Source organism: Oncorhynchus nerka, linkage group LG14, assembly GCF_034236695.1.
Source record: "Oncorhynchus nerka isolate Pitt River linkage group LG14, Oner_Uvic_2.0, whole genome shotgun sequence".
Lineage (NCBI taxonomy): Eukaryota > Metazoa > Chordata > Actinopteri > Salmoniformes > Salmonidae > Oncorhynchus > Oncorhynchus nerka.
This window is the reverse complement of record NC_088409.1, coordinates 25,940,898-25,957,665: the sequence shown is the minus strand read 5'-3', so window position 1 is coordinate 25,957,665 and position 16,768 is coordinate 25,940,898. Positions and strand designations below refer to the sequence as shown.

At 45.3% G+C, this 16,768-nt stretch overlaps 1 protein-coding gene across 1 annotated transcript in view; it reads left to right on the top strand.

The window, feature by feature from the left end:
• The window catches only part of LOC115122422 (voltage-dependent calcium channel gamma-6 subunit-like), a 28,799-nt gene extending 14,297 nt beyond the window's left edge, over positions 1 to 14,502 (top strand). Inside the window, exons 3-5 of the mRNA XM_065027838.1 lie at positions 9,745 to 9,819; positions 10,147 to 10,284; positions 12,928 to 14,502. Of these exons, the coding sequence (XP_064883910.1) occupies positions 9,745 to 9,819; positions 10,147 to 10,284; positions 12,928 to 13,151 (437 nt within the window). The 3' untranslated portion in view covers positions 13,152 to 14,502. The remainder of the gene's footprint in view (positions 1 to 9,744; positions 9,820 to 10,146; positions 10,285 to 12,927) is intronic.
• The last annotated feature ends 2,266 nt before the right edge of the window (positions 14,503 to 16,768 follow it).

The following is a 16,768-nucleotide window of genomic DNA, read 5'->3' as shown; positions in this document are numbered from 1 at the left end:
GCAGGGGACGAGAAAATATATATAAAAGACAGAGAGAGAGAGAGAGTGGACGAGCAGCAGAGGAAGAGAGAATATATATAAAAGACAGAGAGAGAGAGAGAGAGAGAGAGAGAGAGAGAGAGAGAGACGAGCAGGGACGAGAGGACGAGAAAATATATATAAAAGACAGAGAGAGAGAGGAAGAGCAGCAAAGGACGAGAGAATATATACAAAAGACAGAGAGAGAGAGAGAGAGAGAGAGGATGAGCAGCAGAGGACGAGAAAATATATATAACAGATAGAGAGAGAGAGGACGAGCAGCAGAGGACGAGAGAATATATATAACAGACAGTGAGAGAGAGAGAGAGAGAGGATGAGCAGCAGAGGACGAGAGAATATATGACAGTGAGAGAGAGAGAGAGAGAGAGGATGAGCAGCAGAGGACGAGAGAATATATATAACAGACAGTGAGAGGGAGAGAGAGAAAGAGAGAGAGGACGAGCAGCAGAGGACGTGAAAATATATATAAAAGACAGAGAGAGAGAGGAAGAGCAGCAAAGGACGAGAGAATATATACAAAAGACGGAGAGAGAGAGAGAGATAGAGAGAGAGAGAGGAAAGAGCAGCAGAGGACGAGAAAATATATACAAAAGACAGAGACAGAGAGAGAGAGAGAGAGGATGAGCAGAGGACGAAAAAATATATAAAAAGACAGAGAGAGAGAGAGAGAGAGGACGAGCAGCAGAGGACGAGAAAATATATATAAAAGACAGAGAGAGAGAGGAAGAGCAGCAAAGGACGAGAGAATATATACAAAAGACAGAGACAGAGAGAGAGAGAGAGAGAGAGAGGATGAGCAGCAGAGGATGAGAAAAAAAATATAAAAGACAGAGAGAGAGAGGAAGAGCAGCAAAGGACGAGAGAATATATACAAAAGACAGAGACAGAGAGAGAGAGAGAGAGAGGACGAGCAGCAGAGGATGAGAAAATATATATAAAACACAGAGAGAGAGGAAGAGCAGCAGAGGACGAGAGAATATATATAAAAGACAGAGAGAGAGAGAGAGGACGAGCAGCAGAGGACGAGAGAATATATATAAACGACAGAGAGAGAGAGGACGAGCAGCAGAGGACGAGAGAATATATATAACAGACAGAGAGAGAGAGGACGAGCAGCAGAGGACGAGAGAATACATATAACAGACAGTGAGAGGCAGAGAGAGAAAGAGAGAGAGGACGAGCAGCAGAGGACGAGAAAATATATATAAAAGACAGAGAGAGAGAGAGAGAGAGAGAGAGAGAGAGAGAGAGAGAAGAGAGAGAGAGAGAGAGAGAGAGAGGACGAGCAGCAGGGGACAAGAAAATATATATAAAAGACAGAGAGAGAGAGAGAGGACGAGCAGCAGAGGACGGGAAAATATATGTAAAAGACAGAGAGAGAGAGAGAGAGAGAGAGAGAGAGAGAGAGGAAGAGCAGCAGAGGACGAGAAAATATATACAAAAGACAGAGAGAAAGAGAGAGAGAGAGAGAGAGAGAGAGAGAGAGAGAGAGGACGAGCAGCAGAGGACGAGAGAATATATATAAAAGACAGAGAGAGAGAGGACGAGCAGAAGAGGACGAAATAATATATATAACAGATAGAGAGAGAGGACGAGCAGCAGAGGACGAGAGAATATATAACAGACAGTGAGAGAGAGAGAGAGAAAGAGAGAGAGGACGAGCAGCAGAGGACGAGAAAATATATATAAAAGACAGAGAGAGAGAGAGAGAGGACGAGCAGCAGAGGATGAGAGAATATATATAAAAGACAGAGAGAGAGAGAGAGAGAGAGAGGATGAGCAGCAGAGGACGAGAAAATATATATAAAAGACAGAGAGAGAGAGAGAGAGAGAGAGAGAGAGAGAGAAAGAGAGGATGAGCAGCAGAGGATGAGAAAATATATATAAAAGACAGAGAGAGAGAGCGAGAGGACGAGCAGCAGAGGACGAGAAAATATATATAAAACACAGAAAGAGAGAGAGAGAGAGAGACGAGCAGCAGAGGATGAGAAAATATATATAAAACACAGAGAGAGAGAGAGGACGAGCAGCAGAGGACGAGAGAATATATATAAAAGACAGAGAGAGAGAGAGAGGACGAGAGAGAGAGAGAGAGAAAGAGAGGAAGAGCAGCAGAGGACGAGAGAATATATATAAAAGACAGAGAGAGAGAGGACGAGCAGCAGAGGACAAGAGAATATATATAACAGACAGAGAGAGAGAGAGGACGAGCAGCAGAGGACGAGAGAATATATAAGTTACAGTGAGAGAGAGAGAGAGAGAGAGAGAGAGAGAGAGAGAGGATGAGCAGCAGAGGACGAGAAAATATATATAAAAGACAGAGAGAGAGAGAGAGAGAGAGAGAGAGAGAGAGAGAGGGAGAGGACGAGCAGCAGAGGACGAGAAAATATAAATAAAAGACAGAGAGAGAGAGAGAGAGAGAGGACGAGCAGCAGAGGACGAGAAAATATATGTAAAAGACAGAGAGAGAGAGGACGAGCAGCAGAGGATGAGAAAATATATACAAAAGACAGAGAGAGAGAGAGAGAGAGGGAGAGAGAGAGAGCGAGAGAGAGAGAGAGGATGAGCATCAGAGGACGAGAAAATATATATAACAGACAGAGAGAGAGAGGACGAGCAGCAGAGGACGAGAGAATATCTATAACAGACAGAGAGAGAGAGAGAGAGAGAGAGAGAGAGAGAGAGGAAGAGCAGCAGAGGACGAGAAAATATAAATAAAAGACAGAGAGAGAGAGAGGACGAGCAGCAGAAGACGAGAAAATATATGTAAAAGACAGAGAGAGAGAGGACGAGCAGCAGAGGACGAGAGAATATATACAAAAGACAGAGAGAGAGAGAGAGAGAGAGAGAGAGAGAGAGAGAGAGAGAGAGGACGAGCAGCAGAGGATGAGAGAATATATATAAAAGACAGAGAGAGAGAGAGAGAGGACGAGCAGCAGAGGACGAGAGAATATATATAACAGACAGAGAGAGAGAGGACGAGCAGCAGAGGACGAGAGAATATATATAACAGACAGTGAGAGAGAGAGAGAGAGAGAGAGAGAGAGAGAGAGAGAGAGAGAGAGAGAGGACGAGCAGCAGAGGACGAGAAAATATAAATAAAAGACAGAGAGAGAGAGAGGACGAGCAGCAGAGGACGAGAAAATATATGTAAAAGACAGAGAGAGAGAGGACGAGCAGCAGAGGACGAGAGAATATATACAAAAGACAGAGAGAGAGAGAGAGAGAGAGAGAGAGAGAGAGAGAGAGAGGATGAGCAGCAGAGAACGAGAAAATATATATAACAGACAGAGAGAGAGAGGACGAGCAGCAGAGGACGAGAGAATATATATAACAGACAGAGAGAGGACGAGCAGCAGAGGACGAGAGAATATATATAACAGACAGTGAGAGGGAGAGAGAGAAAGAGAAAGAGAGAGAGACGAGCAGCAGAGGACGAGAAAATATATATAAAAGACAGAGAGAGAGAGATAGAGAGGGAGAGGACGAGCAGCAGAGGACGGGAAAATATATATAAAAGACAGAGAGAGAGAGAGAGGAACAGCAGTAGAGGACGAGAAAATATATGTAAAAGACAGAGAGAGAGAGGACGAGCAGCAGAGGACAAGAGAATATATACAAAAGACAGAGAGAGAGAGGACGAGCAGCAGAGGACGAGAGAATATATATATAATATATATATATATATATATATATATGAGCATAGCCTTGCTATTGAGAAAGGCCGCCGTAGTCAGACATGGCTCTCAAGAGAAGACAGGCTATGTGCTCACTGCCCACAAAATGAGGTGGAAACTGAGCTGCACTTCCTAACCTCCTGCCCAATGTATGACCATATTAGAGAGACATATTTCCCCCAGATTACACAGATCCACAAAGAATTCGAAAACAAATCCAATTTTGAAAAACTCCCATATCTTTTGGGTGAAATTCCACAGTGTGCCATCACAGCAGCAAGATTTGTGACCTGTTGCCACGAGAAAAGGGCAACCAGTGAAGAACAAACACCATTGTAAATACAACCCATATTTATGCTTATTCATTTTATCTTGTGTCCTTTAACTATTTGTACATTGTATATATATATATAATATGACATTTGTAATGTCTTTACTGTTTTGAAACTTCTGTATGTGTAATGTTTACTGTTAATTTTTGTTGTTTTTCACTTTATATATTCACTTTGTATGTTGTCTACCTCACTTGCTTTGGCAATGTTAACACATGTTTCCCATGCCAATAAAGCCCTTGAATTGAATTGAATTGAGAGAGAGAGAGAGAGAGAGAGAGGGAGAGAGAGAGAGAGAGAGAGAGAGAGAGAGAGAGAGAGAGAGATGAGCAGCAGAGGACGAGAAAATATATAAAACAGACAGAGAGAGAGAGGACGAGCAGCAGAGGACGAGAGAATATATATAACAGACAGTGAGAGGGAGAGAGAGAAAGAGAAAGAGAGAGAGGACGAGCAGCAGAGGACGAGAAAATATATATAAAAGACAGAGAGAGAGAGAGAGAGAGAGAGAGGGAGAGGACGAGCAGCAGAGGACGGGAAAATATATATAAAAGACAGAGAGAGGAGAGAGGAACAGCAGTAGAGGACGAGAAAATATATACAAAAGACAGAGAGAGAGAGAGAGAGAGAGAGAGAGAGAGAGAGAGAGAGAGGAGGACGAGCAGCAGAGGACGAGAAAATATATATAAAGAGAGCAGCAGAGGACGAGAAAATATATATAACAGACAGAGAGAGAGATGACGAGCAGCAGAGGACGAGAGAATATATATAACAGACAGAGAGAGGACGAGCAGCAGAGGACGAGAGAATATATATAACAGACAGTGAGAGGGAGAGAGAGAAAGAGAGAGAGGACGAGCAGCAGAGGACGAGAGAATATATATAAAAGACAGAGAGAGAGAGGACGAGCAGCAGAGGACGAGAGAATATATATAACAGAGAGAGAGAGAGGACGAGCAGCAGAGGACGAGAGAATATATATAACAGACAGTGAGAGAGAGAGAGAGAGTGAGAGAGGACGAGCAGCAGAGGACGAGAGAATATATATAAAAGACAGAGAGAGAGAGGACGAGCAGCAGAGGACGAGAGAATATATATAACAGAGAGAGAGAGAGGACGAGCAGCAGAGGACGAGAGAATATATATAACAGACAGTGAGAGAGAGAGAGTGAGAGAGGACGAGCAGCAGAGGACGAGAGAATATATATAACAGACAGTGAGAGAGAGAGAGAGAGAGGATGAGCAGCAGAGGACGAGATAATATATATTACAGACAGTGAGAGGGAGAGAGAGAAAGAGAGAGAGGACGAGCAGCAGAGGACGAGAAAATATATATAAACGACAGAGAGAGAGAGGACGAGCAGCAGAGGACGAGAGAATATATATAACAGACAGTGAGAGAGAGAGAGAGAGAGAGAGAGAGAGGACGAGCAGCAGAGGACGAGAAAATATATATAAAAGACAGAGAGAGAGAGAGAGAGAGAGAGAGAGAGAGAGAGAGAGAGAGAGGACGAGCAGCAGGGGACAAGAAAATATATATAAAAGACAGAGAGAGCGAGGACGAGCAGCAGAGGACGGGAAAATATATGTAAAATCACCACCTTCCGGAGACACCTGAAACCCCACCTCTTTAAGGAATACCTAGGATAGGATAAAGTAATCCTTCTCACCCCCCCCCCCTTAAAAGATTTAGATGCACTATTGTAAAGTGGCTGCTCCACTGGATGTCATAAGGTGAATGCACCAATTTGTAAGTCGCTCTGGATAAGAGCGTCTGCTAAATGACTTAAATGTAAATGTAAATGTAAAAGACACAGAGAGAGAGAGAGGACGAGCAGCAGAGGACGAGAGAATATATATAACAGACAGAGAGAGAGAGGACGAGCAGCAGAGGACGAGAGAATATATATAACAGACAGTGAGAGAGAGAGAGAGAAAGAGAGAGAGAGGATGAGCAGCAGAGGACGAGATAATATATATAACAGACAGTGAGAGAGAGGACGAGCAGCAGAGGACGAGAGAATATATATAACAGACAGAGAGAGAGAGAGAGAGGAAGAGCAGCAGAGGACGAGAAAATATATATAAACGACAGAGAGAGAGAGGACGAGCAGCAGAGGACGAGAGAATATATATAACAGACAGAGAGAGAGAGGACGAGCAGCAGAGGACGAGAGAATATATATAACAGACAGTGAGAGAGAGAGAGAGAAAGAGAGAGAGAGGATGAGCAGCAGAGGACGAGATAATATATATAACAGACAGTGAGAGAGAGAGAGAGAGAAAGAGAGAGAGGACGAGCAGCAGAGGACGAGAAAATATATATTACAGACAGTGAGAGAGAGAGAGAGAGAGGATGAGCAGCAGAGGACGAGAGAATATATATTACAGACAGTGAGAGGGAGAGAGAGAAAGAGAGAGAGGACGAGCAGCAGAGGACGTGAAAATATATATAAACGACAGAGAGAGAGAGAGAGAGAGAGGGAGAGGACGAGCAGCAGAGGACGAGAGAATATATATAACAGACAGTGAGAGAGAGAGAGAGAGGATGAGCAGCAGAGGACGAGAAAATATATATAAACGACAGAGAGAGAGAGGACGAGCAGCAGAGGACGAGAAAATATATATAAACGACAGAGAGAGAGAGGATGAGCAGCAGAGGACGAGAAAATATATATAAACGACAGAGAGAGAGAGGATGAGCAGCAGAGGACGAGAAAATATATATAAACGACAGAGAGAGAGAGGATGAGCAGCAGAGGACGAGAAAATATATATAAACGACAGAGAGAGAGAGGACGAGCAGCAGAGGACGAGAAAATATATATAAACGACAGAGAGAGAGAGGACGAGCAGCAGAGGACGAGAGAATATATATAACAGACAGAGAGAGAGAGGACGAGCAGCAGAGGACGAGAGAATATATATAACAGACAGTGAGAGAGAGAGAGAGAGAGAGAGAGAGAGAGAGAGAGGACGAGCAGCAGAGGACGAGAGAATATATATATAAACGACAGAGAGAGAGAGGACGAGCAGCAGAGGACGAGAGAATATATATAACAGACAGTGAGAGAGAGAGAGAGAGAGAGAGAGAGAGAGAGAGAGAGAGAGAGAGGATGAGCAGCAGAGGACGAGATAATATATATTACAGACAGTGAGAGGGAGAGAGAGAAAGAGAGAGAGGACGAGCAGCAGAGGACGTGAAAATATATATAAACGACAGAGAGAGAGAGAGAGGGAGAGGACGAGCAGCAGAGGACGAGAAAATATATATAAACGACAGAGAGAGAGAGGACGAGCCGCAGAGGACGAGAGAATATATATAACAGACAGAGAGAGAGAGGACGAGCAGCAGAGGACGAGAGAATATATATAACAGACAGAGAGAGAGAGAGAGAGAAAGAGAGAGAGGACGAGCAGCAGAGGACGAGATAATATATATAACAGACAGTGAGAGGGAGAGAGAGAAAGAGAGAGAGGACAAGCAGCAGAGGACGAGAAAATATATATAAACGACAGAGAGAGAGAGGATGAGCAGCAGAGGACGAGAAAATATATATAAACGACAGAGAGAGAGAGGACGAGCAGCAGAGGACGAGAGAATATATATAACAGACAGAGAGAGAGAGGACGAGCAGCAGAGGACGAAAGAATATATATAACAGACAGTGAGAGAGAGAGAGAGAGAGAGAGAGAGAGAGAGAGAGAGGACGAGCAGCAGAGGACGAGAAAATATATATAAAAGACAGAGAGAGAGAGAGAGAGAGAGAGAGAGGACGAGCAGCAGGGGACAAGAAAATATATATAAAAGACAGAGAGAGAGAGGACGAGCAGCAGAGGACGGGAAAATATATGTAAAAGACAGAGAGAGAGAGAGAGGACGAGCAGCAGAGGACGAGAGAATATATATAAAGACAGAGAGAGGGAGGAAGAGCAGCAGAGGACGAGAAAATATATACAAAAGACAGAGAGAGAGAGAGAGAGAGAGAGAGGACGAGCAGCAGAGGACGAGAGAATATATATAAAGACAGAGAGAGAGAGAGAGAGGAAGAGCAGCAGAGGACGAGAAAATATATTTAAAAGACAGAGAGAGAGGAAGAGCAGCAGAGGATGAGAGAATATATATTACAGACAGTGAGAGGGAGAGAGAGAAAGAGAGAGAGGACGAGCAGCAGAGGACGTGAAAATATATATAAACGACAGAGAGAGAGAGAGAGGGAGAGGACGAGCAGCAGAGGACGAGAAAATATATATAAACGACAGAGAGAGAGAGGACGAGCAGCAGAGGACGAGAGAATATATATAACAGACAGAGAGAGAGAGGACGAGCAGCAGAGGACGAGAGAATATATATAACAGACAGAGAGAGAGAGAGAGAGAAAGAGAGAGAGGACGAGCAGCAGAGGACGAGATAATATATATAACAGACAGTGAGAGGGAGAGAGAGAAAGAGAGAGAGGACAAGCAGCAGAGGACGAGAAAATATATATAAACGACAGAGAGAGAGAGGATGAGCAGCAGAGGACGAGAAAATATATATAAACGACAGAGAGAGAGAGGACGAGCAGCAGAGGACGAGAGAATATATATAACAGACAGAGAGAGAGAGGACGAGCAGCAGAGGACGAGAGAATATATATAACAGACAGTGAGAGAGAGAGAGAGAGAGAGAGAGAGAGAGAGAGAGAGAGAGAGAGAGAGAGAGGACGAGCAGCAGAGGACGAGAAAATATATATAAAAGACAGAGAGAGAGAGAGAGAGAGAGAGAGAGAGAGAGAGAGGACGAGCAGCAGGGGACAAGAAAATATACATAAAAGACAGAGAGAGAGAGGACGAGCAGCAGAGGACGGGAAAATATATGTAAAAGACAGAGAGAGAGAGAGAGGACGAGCAGCAGAGGACGAGAGAATATATATAAAGACAGAGAGAGGGAGGAAGAGCAGCAGAGGACGAGAAAATATATACAAAAGACAGAGAGAGAGAGAGAGAGAGAGAGAGAGGACGAGCAGCAGAGGACGAGAGAATATATATAAAGACAGAGAGAGAGAGAGAGGAAGAGCAGCAGAGGACGAGAAAATATATTTAAAAGACAGAGAGAGAGGAAGAGCAGCAGAGGATGAGAGAATATATATAAAGACAGAGAGAGAGAGGAAGAGCAGCAGAGGACGAGAGAATGTATATGAAAGACAGAGAGGATGAGTGTCTATCTAATGCAGTATTAACCAAGCCCCTGTGATCCTCTCTCTTTTCCTTCTTTCATCTCGTTCACCTCCCTCTCCAACTGTTTCCCTCTTTCTCTTTGTTCTCACCCCTCCCTCCATCTGCCCACTCTATCACTCCCTATCTCTCCTTCCCCCTCTTTCTCATGTTCTCTGCGCTCTCTCCTTCTCTGTCTCTTCCTCCCTACAAATGTCTTGCTTTCTGTCCTTCCCCTCCACCTGCCCCCCCTTTCTATCTGTCCTTCTCCTTCTCTTCCATCCCCCCTCTCTCTCACCTCTCTCGTGGCACCATATGCGCTGTGGATGTGCTGTGGATGTGGGATTGTGTAGAGCAGTGAGCAGTGTTTCTCTTGGTGCTCCCACCACACAACAGATAAAATGTGTCTTCATGTCTAGGAGGACAGAGGGGATGGATGCACAGGGACCAGCAATATACTGTGTGTGTGTGTGATGTTCCCTCTCTGTTTCTTTTCTCAGAATCCAACTGCACTTACTTCAAATTCTTCACCAATGGAGACAACGCAGTCATATTTATGAAGACAACCCACAAGAGTAAGTCAGCATCTTAAGTCTCGCCTCTGCCGCCTCTTCCTCCTTCTCTCCCTCTCTCCTCCTCCTTCTCTCCCTCTCCCCTTTCTCTCTTTCTCACTGTGCTGTATTTATCCCCTGTGATGTCACTCTCAGATGCACAATGCTCACTGAGGTGTAACTCTGCCCTCCCTCCCTCTTGCTCCCCTGTCTTCCTCTCCAACACCTCTTCACTCTTTCTCTAACCACTTCTCCCTCTATTCACTTCCTCTCCATCCCTCTCTCCTCCTCCTCTCATTCGGTCTCTTTCACCTCCCCTTCACCCCCGCCTCTCTCTCCCACCTCCCCCAGACCTGAACATAGCGGCTGCTATCCTAGCAATGATAGCTCTGTCTATGATGGTGATGGGAGCAATCTGTATCACCATGTCCCTCAGTAAAGGAGTGCCCTTCTTCCTCAAGCCCGCCTCCTTCTGCTTCATCCTATCAGGTAAGGGGAAATAGACTACAAAGAGAGCAGTCACTATTCTGGGTGTAGACTTAGACCTCCCTGTAGGGAAATAAACTATCAAAAATGTACAGTAAACATTACGCTCGCAAAAGTTCCAACAGAATAAAGACATTTCAAATGTCATATTATGTCTATATACAGTCGTGGCCAAAAGTTCTGAGAATGACACAAATATTAATTTTCAGAAAGTCTGCTACCTCGGTGTCTTTAGATATTTTTGTCAGATGTTACTATGGAGTATTGAAGTATAATTACAAGCATTTTGTATGTGTCAAAGGCTTTTAATGACAATTACATGAAGTTGATGCAAAGAGTCAATATTTGCAGTGTTGACCCTTCTTTTTCAAGACCTCTGCAATCTACCCTGGCATGCTGTCAATTAACTTCTGGGCCACATCCCGACTGATGGCAGCCCATTCTTGCATAATCAATGCTTGGAGTTTGTCAGAATTTGTGGGTTTTTGTTTGTCCACCCGCCTCTTGAGGATTGACCACAAGTTCTCAATGGGATCAAGGTCCGGGGAGTTTCCTGGCCATGGACCAAAAATATCAATGTTTTGTTCCCCGAGCCACTTAGTTATCACTTTTGCCTAATGGCAAGGTACTCCATCATGCTGGAAAAGGCATTGTTCGTCACCAAACTGTTCCTGGATGGTTGGGAGAAGTTGCTCTCGGAGGATGTGTTGGTACCATTCTTTATTCATGGCTGTGTTCTTAGGCAAAATTGTGAGTGAGCCCACTCCCTTGGCTGAGAAGCAACCCCACACATGAATGGTCTCAGGATGCTTTACTGTTGTCATGACACAGGACTGATGGTAGCGCTCACCTTGTCTTCTCCGGACAAGCTTTTTTCCGGATGCCCCAAACAATCGGAAAGGGGATTCATCAGAGAAAATGACTTTACCCCAGTCCTCAGCAGTCCAATCCCTGTACATTTTTGCAGAATATCAGTCTGTCCCTGATGTTTTTCCTGGAGAGAAGTGGTTTCTTTGCTGCCCTTCCTGACACCAGGCCATACTGCAAAAAATCTTTGTCTCACTGTGCGTGCCGATGCACTCATACCTGCCTGCTGCCATTCCTGAGCAAGCTCTGTACTGGTGGTGCCCCGATCCCGCAGCTGAATCAACTTTAGGAGATGGTCCTGGCGCTTGCTGGACTTTCTTGGGTGCCCTGAAGCCTTCTTCACAACAATTGAGCCACTCTCCTTGAAGTTCTTGATGATCCGATAAATGGTTGATTTAGGTGCAATCTTACTGGCAGCAATATCCTTGCCTGTGAAGCCCTTTTTGTGCAAAGCAATGATGACGGCATGTGTTTCCTTGCAGGTAACCATGTTTGACAGAGGAAGAACAATGATTCCAAGCACCACCCTCCTTTTGAAACTTCCAGTCTGTTTTTCGAACTCAATCAGCATGACAGAGTGATCTCCAGCCTTGTCCTCGTCAACACTCACACCTGTGTTAATGAGAGAATCACTGACATGATGTCAGCTGGTCCTTTTGTGGCAGGGCTGAAATGCAGTGGAAATGTTTTTTTTAGGATTCAGTTCATTTGCATGGCAAAGAGGGACTTTGCAATTAATTGCAATTCATCTGATCACTCTTCATAACATTCTGGAGTATATGGAAATTGCCATCATACAAACTGAGGTAGCAGACTTTGTGTCATTCTCAAAACTTTTGGCCACGACTGTACAGTATTGTAATTATGTGCAAAATACAAAATGGAAAATGAATACACATAAATATAGGTCGTATTTACAATAGTGTTTGTTCTTCACTGGTTGCCCTTTCTTGTGGCAACAGTTCACAAATCTTGCTGCTGTGATGGCTCACTGTGGTATTTCACGCAATAGATATGGGAGTTTATCAAAATTGCAATTGTTTTTCAATTTCTTTGTGGGTCTGTGTAATCTGAGGGAAACATGTGTCTCTAAAATTGTCATACATTTGGCAGGTCAGGAAGTGCAGCTCAGTTTCCACCTCATTTTGTGGGCAATGTGCACATAGTCTGTCTTCTCTTCAGAGCCAGGTCTGCCTACGGCACCCTCTCTCAATAGCAAGGCTATGCTCACTGAGTCTGTACATTGTCAAATATTTCCTTATTTTTGGGTCAGTAATAGTGGTCAGGTATTCTGCCACTGTGTACTCTCTGTTTAGTGCCAAATACCCTTCCAGTTTGCTCGATATTTTTGTAAATTCTTTCCAATGTGTCACGTAATTATCTTTTTTTTTCTCATGATTTGGTTGGGGACAGAAGCACCAGATCATCAGCAAACAGTAGACATTTGACTTCAGATTCTAGTAGGGTGAGGCCGGGTGCTGCAGACTGTTCTCGTCAATTCGTTGATGTATATTTTGAAGAGGGTCGGGCTTACGCTGCCTCCCTGTCTCACCCCCAGACCTGTGGAAAGAAATTTGTTTTTTTTTGCCAATTTTAACTGCACATTTGTTGCTTGTGGGCTTTTATCATGTTGTATGTTTTTCCCTCAACACCACTTTCCATCAATTTGTATAGCTCTCTCTTTCTCACGCTCTCTCCCCTCACACCTCCTCTCCATCTCACCTTCCTACTCTCCCTCCCTCCCTCCCTCCCTCCCTCCTCCCTCCCTCCCTCCCTCAGGTCTACTGGTCCTGCTGTCTATACTGGTGTTTCACCAGTCAGTGTTGGCCCTGTTGTCATCTGACCACTCCATACCGCTCCACCACGAGCTCTCCTGGTCCGTGGCCTGTGTGGGCTTCGCTGGGGCCATCCTCATCATGGGGGGGATCCTTTTCCTGATCCTCTCCCTCCCCTATAGCCCATGGGAAAAATGTCTGCCTCAACGCAACAGCAGCACTACCTAGCACATGGGAGGCCATGGGAGTTTTATATCAGGATCGCAATCAAACTCCAGTCCTCGAGGGAAGCACTGTCTACAGGCTTTAGTTGTCAAGTATAAATCAGACACTGATCAGAACAACTACAACCAGTAGACACTGATGCCACCCAGGAGTTGAGTTGGAGACCCCTGTTTATATTGTCAGTTATATTGTCAAACTAGACTGAAAGACTGACTAACTTGTAGGTCGACACAGTGTTTACTTAATGCAATAACAATGATGCTCACTAACTGTGCCTTGAACTCTACAAGCCTGCCCTAAAGCCTGCAACCTTACCAGAAAACACTACGTAGACCACAACTTCTCCACATTTTGGCATCATGACCAACCTATAGCTTTTAGAAGTTTCTGATGACCTACCAAAGAACAAGCAATGTTTCTAAGCAGAACACTACGTAGACCACAACTTCCCCACTTTTTGGCATCATGACCAACCTATAGCTTTTAGAAGATTCTGACGACCTACCAAAGAACAAGCAATGTTTCTAAGCAGAACCCGGTCTTTACCAGGGGGGTAATGCTGGGTTAAACAAAACCAAAGCATGGATTGATGTCTTAACTTGTCCATTGACTGCTAACAGGGTAAGGAAACCAATATGTCATTTAGTTATTGAACTAGTTCTTTAAACACAACGCCAACCACACTGTAGTTGTACATAAAGACCCAGCAGTGGGGCGCAGCATCCTGTCTGTACTATAAACTATGTACTAACCATTACTTATTGATAGTGTTACTTAGCCAATGAAATGGTAACATGGTAACATGTAGGTCACTACCGTTGCTAAGGGAGGAGATGCTATATTGTTTCCAGGAAGTGGCACAGCCATCCCTGCTACATGAGACGCCTTGCAGGTTGTCACTATTAATCTATTATGAATGATTATGACGTCTTACACTTAATACCTAGAAATAATATAATATCTATTTATTATCTACACATTGTCCACATGAATGAATGTTGTTTTTACGTAAGAATATGTGAATGATTTAATGTATGTATGGAAGATAAAGATTTATATTTGAGAGTGTATTGTATAGACTCACTTTACAAGCACAGCTCTGTATATAAAATATGTGTTTGTATTTTATTTATACCTGCACACTGTATCCTTTTGTTCAAGCTTAGGGGGGTGTTTTTAGTTTTTAGCTTATTCAAACCCCTTTTTCATCATGTGTTTTATTTGTCATAATAAAGCCCACCTTGTCTTTCTCTACCTACATGTTTGTTTGGGGAAATGCACATTGTGCATAAATGGTCCTATGATCATATGTATGTCTCACTGGGTTTGCTTTTGAAATAAATAGACTTGACATAAAGAAACGCTCTCGTACTTTGTCTTGTCTACGAGTCCTTTTCTCCCTTCGAACTTAAATGCAACCCGTTTTTTAACCCTTACAAACAGACGTACCAACCCCCCCCAACTCTCTCCCTCTAAAATTAGTACATTGCTCATCCCTGAGAAACCTTATCCATGAATGTAAACTAAGTACCTCACCCCTACCCTCACCCTTATCCCGACGTGCACCTGCACCCCCACATCTCCCAACCCCACTTTCTCTCCTGTCTCTAGGGGAGCACCTCTTCCCAAGCCCCCCACCTCTGTTGCCCTCACCCCATTGGACCAGAGGTGGTGTACTAGGTCAGAAGGGTCCTAGAACCTCCTTCCATGTCTGTTCCCTTCCTTTTGGACCCCCTCTGCCCTAATTGTCCAAGGGGGGGGTACAGAGACCACCAACACACATACACTCTAGCCCTCCACCGCTCCCATTGAGCAGAAACTGAAACCAGTGCTGACACATGACACGGTGTTCAGATAGTATATATAGCTGTTTAATGGTTCTGCACAGCCACTTTGACGAGAGCAATAGATGCACTTCTGGCTTGTACCAGGTGTACACCTCAGAGTGTACACCTCACACCTCAGAGTGTACACCTCACACCTCAGAGTGTACACCTCACACCTCAGAGGGTACACCTCACACCTCAGAGGGTACACCTCACACCTCAGAGTGTACACCTCACACCTCAGAGGGTACACCTCACACCTCAGAGGGTACACCTCACACCTCAGAGTGTACACCTCACACCTCAGAGGGTACACCTCACACCTCAGAGTGTACACCTCACACCTCAGAGGGTACACCTCACACCTCAGAGGGTACACCTCACACCTCAGAGGGTACACCTCACACCTCAGAGGGTACACCTCACACCTCAGGGTACACCTCACACCTCAGAGGGTACACCTCACACCTCAGAGGGTACACCTCACACCTCAGAGTGTACACTCACACCTCAGAGGGTACACCTCACACCTCAGAGTGTACACCTCACACCTCAGAGGGTACACCTCACACCTCAGAGTGGTACACCTCACACCTCAGAGGGTACACACCTCAGAGTGTACACCTCACACCTCAGAGGGTACACCTCACACCTCAGAGGGTACACCTCACACCTCAGAGTGGTACACCTCACACCTCAGAGGGTACACCTCACACCTCAGAGTGTACACACCTCACACCTCAGAGGGTACACTCACACCTCAGAGGGTACACACACCTCAGAGTGTACACCTCACACCTCAGAGGGTACACCTCACACCTCAGAGGGTACACCTCACACCTCAGAGGGTACACCTCACACCTCAGAGGGTACACCTCACACCTCAGAGGTACACTCACACCTCAGAGGTACACCTCACACCTCAGAGGTACACCTCACACCTCAGAGTGTACACCTCACACCTCAGAGGTACACCTCACACCTCAGAGTGTACACCTCACACCTCAGAGGGTACACCTCACCTCAGAGTGTACACCTCACACCTCAGAGGGTACACCTCACACCTCAGAGGGTACACTCACACCTCACACCTCAGAGTGTACACCTCACACCTCAGAGGGTACACCTCACACCTCAGAGGGTACACCTCACACCTCAGAGGGTACACCTCACCTCAGAGGGTACACCTCACACCTCAGAGGGTACACCTCACAGAGGGTACACTCAGAGGGTACACTCACACCTCAGAGGTACACACCTCACCTCACACCTCAGAGGGTACACCTCACACCTCAGAGGGTACACCTCACACCTCAGAGGGTACACCTCACACCTCAGGGTACACCTCACACCTCAGAGGGTACACCTCACACCTCAGAGGGTACACCTCACACCTCAGTGTACACCTCACACCTCAGAGTGTACACCTCACACCTCAGAGTGTACACCTCACACCTCAGAGTGTACACCTCACACCTCAGAGGGTACACCTCACACCTCAGAGGGTACACCTCACACCTCAGAGTGTACACCTCACACCTCAGAGTGTACACCTCACACCTCAGAGGGTACACCTCACACCTCAGAGGGTACACCTCACACCTCAGAGGGTACACCTCACATCTCAGAGTGTACACCTCACACCTCAGAGTGTACACCTCACACCTCAGAGTGTACACCTCACACCTCAGAGGGTACACCTCACACCTCAGAGGGTACACCTCACACCTCAGAGTGTACACCTCACACCTCAGAGGGTACACCTCACACCTCAGAGTGTACACCTCACACCTC